At 34.8% G+C, this 2,781-nt stretch overlaps 1 protein-coding gene across 1 annotated transcript in view; it reads right to left on the bottom strand.

Moving 5' to 3' along the window:
- LOC109724652 overlaps positions 1 to 1,588 on the bottom strand; it is a 3,786-nt gene extending 2,198 nt beyond the window's left edge. Inside the window, exon 1 of the mRNA XM_020253538.1 lies at positions 1,418 to 1,588. Coding sequence (XP_020109127.1) covers positions 1,418 to 1,588 — 171 coding nt within the window. The remainder of the gene's footprint in view (positions 1 to 1,417) is intronic.

Here is a 2,781-nt window from a genome sequence, read left to right as displayed (position 1 = left end):
GAAAAAAAAAAAAAAAAAAAGGAAAAAAAAACTCAACAATCAAATTAAAGGTGAAAAATGTTAATGCAGTGTGGTAAAATTTTTAGGGTAAAAGTTTGTAGTAATTGTTTCCTTTGAGGAAGAGAAAATATAAGGCTATGATGAGGATGTTTCCAAAAGCAAAGGATAAAAGTTTCCATTGATAGCAATTTAGCAAAACAGGTTTGGATAATTCTAAGCATTGATTGCAAATGAACATAAATGAATAATTGACAAAATAATGAGTAATGGATGGAGTAGTAAACAACAAGTGTAAAAATTATTTCTTTTTTTTTTAAGAAAAAGGAAATCAAGAAGAACTACAAAAGTTTTTGTTTCTGTGATTAAGAAACCACCTAAATTGACATTTCCATCTATAAATTTAAACTTCCTTTATTAGAGGATGCTATTACTATCACCACCATTAAAGGTAGGCCTCTTTAGGCTACCTTTTTGTAAAAGGTGCACTTCCCCAATGTCCTTTTACTATCAAACGTTTAATAGAGAGAGAGAGAGAGAGAGATGCATGTTTCAAGAAAAGAGGGATATATAGAGAGAGAAAGTTGCATGTATGAAGACCAAGAAAAGGGGGGGTTTGTGCTACAAAATTAACAGCTATTCCCACCACCACTACCACTACAATGACTACATACTGCAGCAGCTACTACTATTTCTAGCTTCAAACAGAGACCAAGACCAGTAACAGCTCAACTTTTCCCTCATAGCATTTATATCATTTAAGGCAACACCCAAAAAAACAAATAAAAGAAAAGAAAGAAGAAAAATTTATACAAACAGAATAAAAATTAGATTATTCCAGTGGACTAACAAAATTAATATCTTAATCATGGCCTAGTAAATTACTTTTATCTGTGGAAAAAAAAACAGAGGAGAAATTTAATTACCCAAGTACTGCACCATTTTCTCTGAAGCCATAATCAGAAATGCATTCAAAAAAAAGATAGAGGAAAAAAAAAAGGGAACAAACAGTAGAAACCACCCAAGATGCAATGAATTCTAAGCAAAACCCACATAAGAAATCAGGGTTTCTTTAAAAAAAAAAAAAAAACAGGTAAGCACAAAAAGGCAGGGTTTTTTTTTTCTGTGCTTAAAATTCCTGCTCCATCTTTCCTAAAACCAAGCTGAATTCAGAGCCAAAAAAGAGACTTCAAATTTATAGATGGAAAAAAAAAAAGAAACCATATTGTTGGGTTTGTTTGTTTTTCTTATATAGTGTAAAACACGGATTTTTTTTCTTCCTAGGGAGCCAAAAAAAGGGGAAAAAAAAGGGGGGGGCGGGGGAGTGAAACAGAGGAGAAAACCCTAAATCCGAGTTGAATTGAAAAGCAAAGCGAACACAACAAAGATGATGAATGGATTAGAAATTGAAGGTAAAAACCTGGAGGAGAGGGTGGGAGGGGTGGGAGGGGGCGCAGTGGGGGCAGATGCTGGTGCAGCAGCCGAGGCAGAAGATGTTCTTCTCGTTCTTCTTCCGGCTCTCGTGGGCCCCGCACCCCACGAAGAAGCTCTCCTCCACCAATCCCCCCACCCACCCCGGCGCCCTCTCCATCATCCAAATCCCCCGCGCCCCCCCCCACCAAACCGCCACCCCAATCCCTCCCCCAAAACCCTAATTCAACCCCTCCTCCCCTCTCCCACCAATTCAATTCTCTACACACACACACACACACAACACACACACACACACACACTCCCTCCCTCCCCTCTCTCTCTCTCTCTCTCTCTATCTATCTATCTATCTATCTACCTATCTATCTACGCCGCACTCGTAGAACACGGCTTATGCGAAATGGGGCATTTAGTGCTGTGATTGTACAGGGTTTAGGGTTTCGATGATGGGGATGGAGGAGGAAGAAGAAGAAGAAGAGTAGTAGTAGGAGGAGAGAGCGGAGGAGTGGTAACGAACCTTATAGAGTGGTATTTATAGAGAATGAGAGAGAGAGAGGACAAAAGTGGAGCAAAAATAATAATAATAATAATAAAATATGATAATGATAATAAATAATGAAAATACTAATAAGGAATTTAACGAGAGGAATGGACCAAATTGTTTAAAGGAGAAAATAGAGGGGGCCGAAAAAAAAAAAAAAACTTAGACAAAAGAAAATTATATAGAATGTAAATTTGTTTCAGTCAATTCACTTTTTCTTAGTACCAAAGATTTAGTTTTATAATATGAGGTACAAAAAAAAATATAGAAGTAAGAAGAGATTCAAAAAATCAATCTTTTATTACTTTAAAGTTGGTCAACTCGAGAACATAAAAATTAAATAAATAAATAAAAGTATAAAATTGCTAACAAATTCGATTATTCTACAGCAAATTTAGGCAATTTTCCAAAAAAAATTTTCTCAATTGTTATTGGGCGAGTCTAATCAACTTTTTCCTCCTTTTTTTTTTTCTTTTTTTTCTCACTCTCGTTAACTTTTATTTTGGACTTTAGCGGATTTTAGACTCACCCTTGATGAAGCTGTAAATAGCAAAAATGCCATTTTGTGAGGCGGTGCCTTTCCTTGTATTCTTTTGTCCTTTACTTTTTCTTTTCAATAAAATGCAATTATGGATCAAGTAAAAATAAAAAGTATATAATTAGTAAATAATTAACTAAAGTATCATATAATAATAATATAATAATAACAATAATAATAATAATTGCATGCTTGGGCAATGACATATTTGTATGGTTTGTGCTCATAATAAAAGGGATAAATAACTGTGTTTATGGTGGCACTATTTGGTTTT

This window comes from Ananas comosus, linkage group 19, assembly GCF_001540865.1.
Source record: "Ananas comosus cultivar F153 linkage group 19, ASM154086v1, whole genome shotgun sequence".
NCBI classification, from domain to species: Eukaryota; Viridiplantae; Streptophyta; class Magnoliopsida; order Poales; family Bromeliaceae; genus Ananas; species Ananas comosus.
This window is presented reverse-complemented; position numbering and strand designations above follow the sequence as displayed.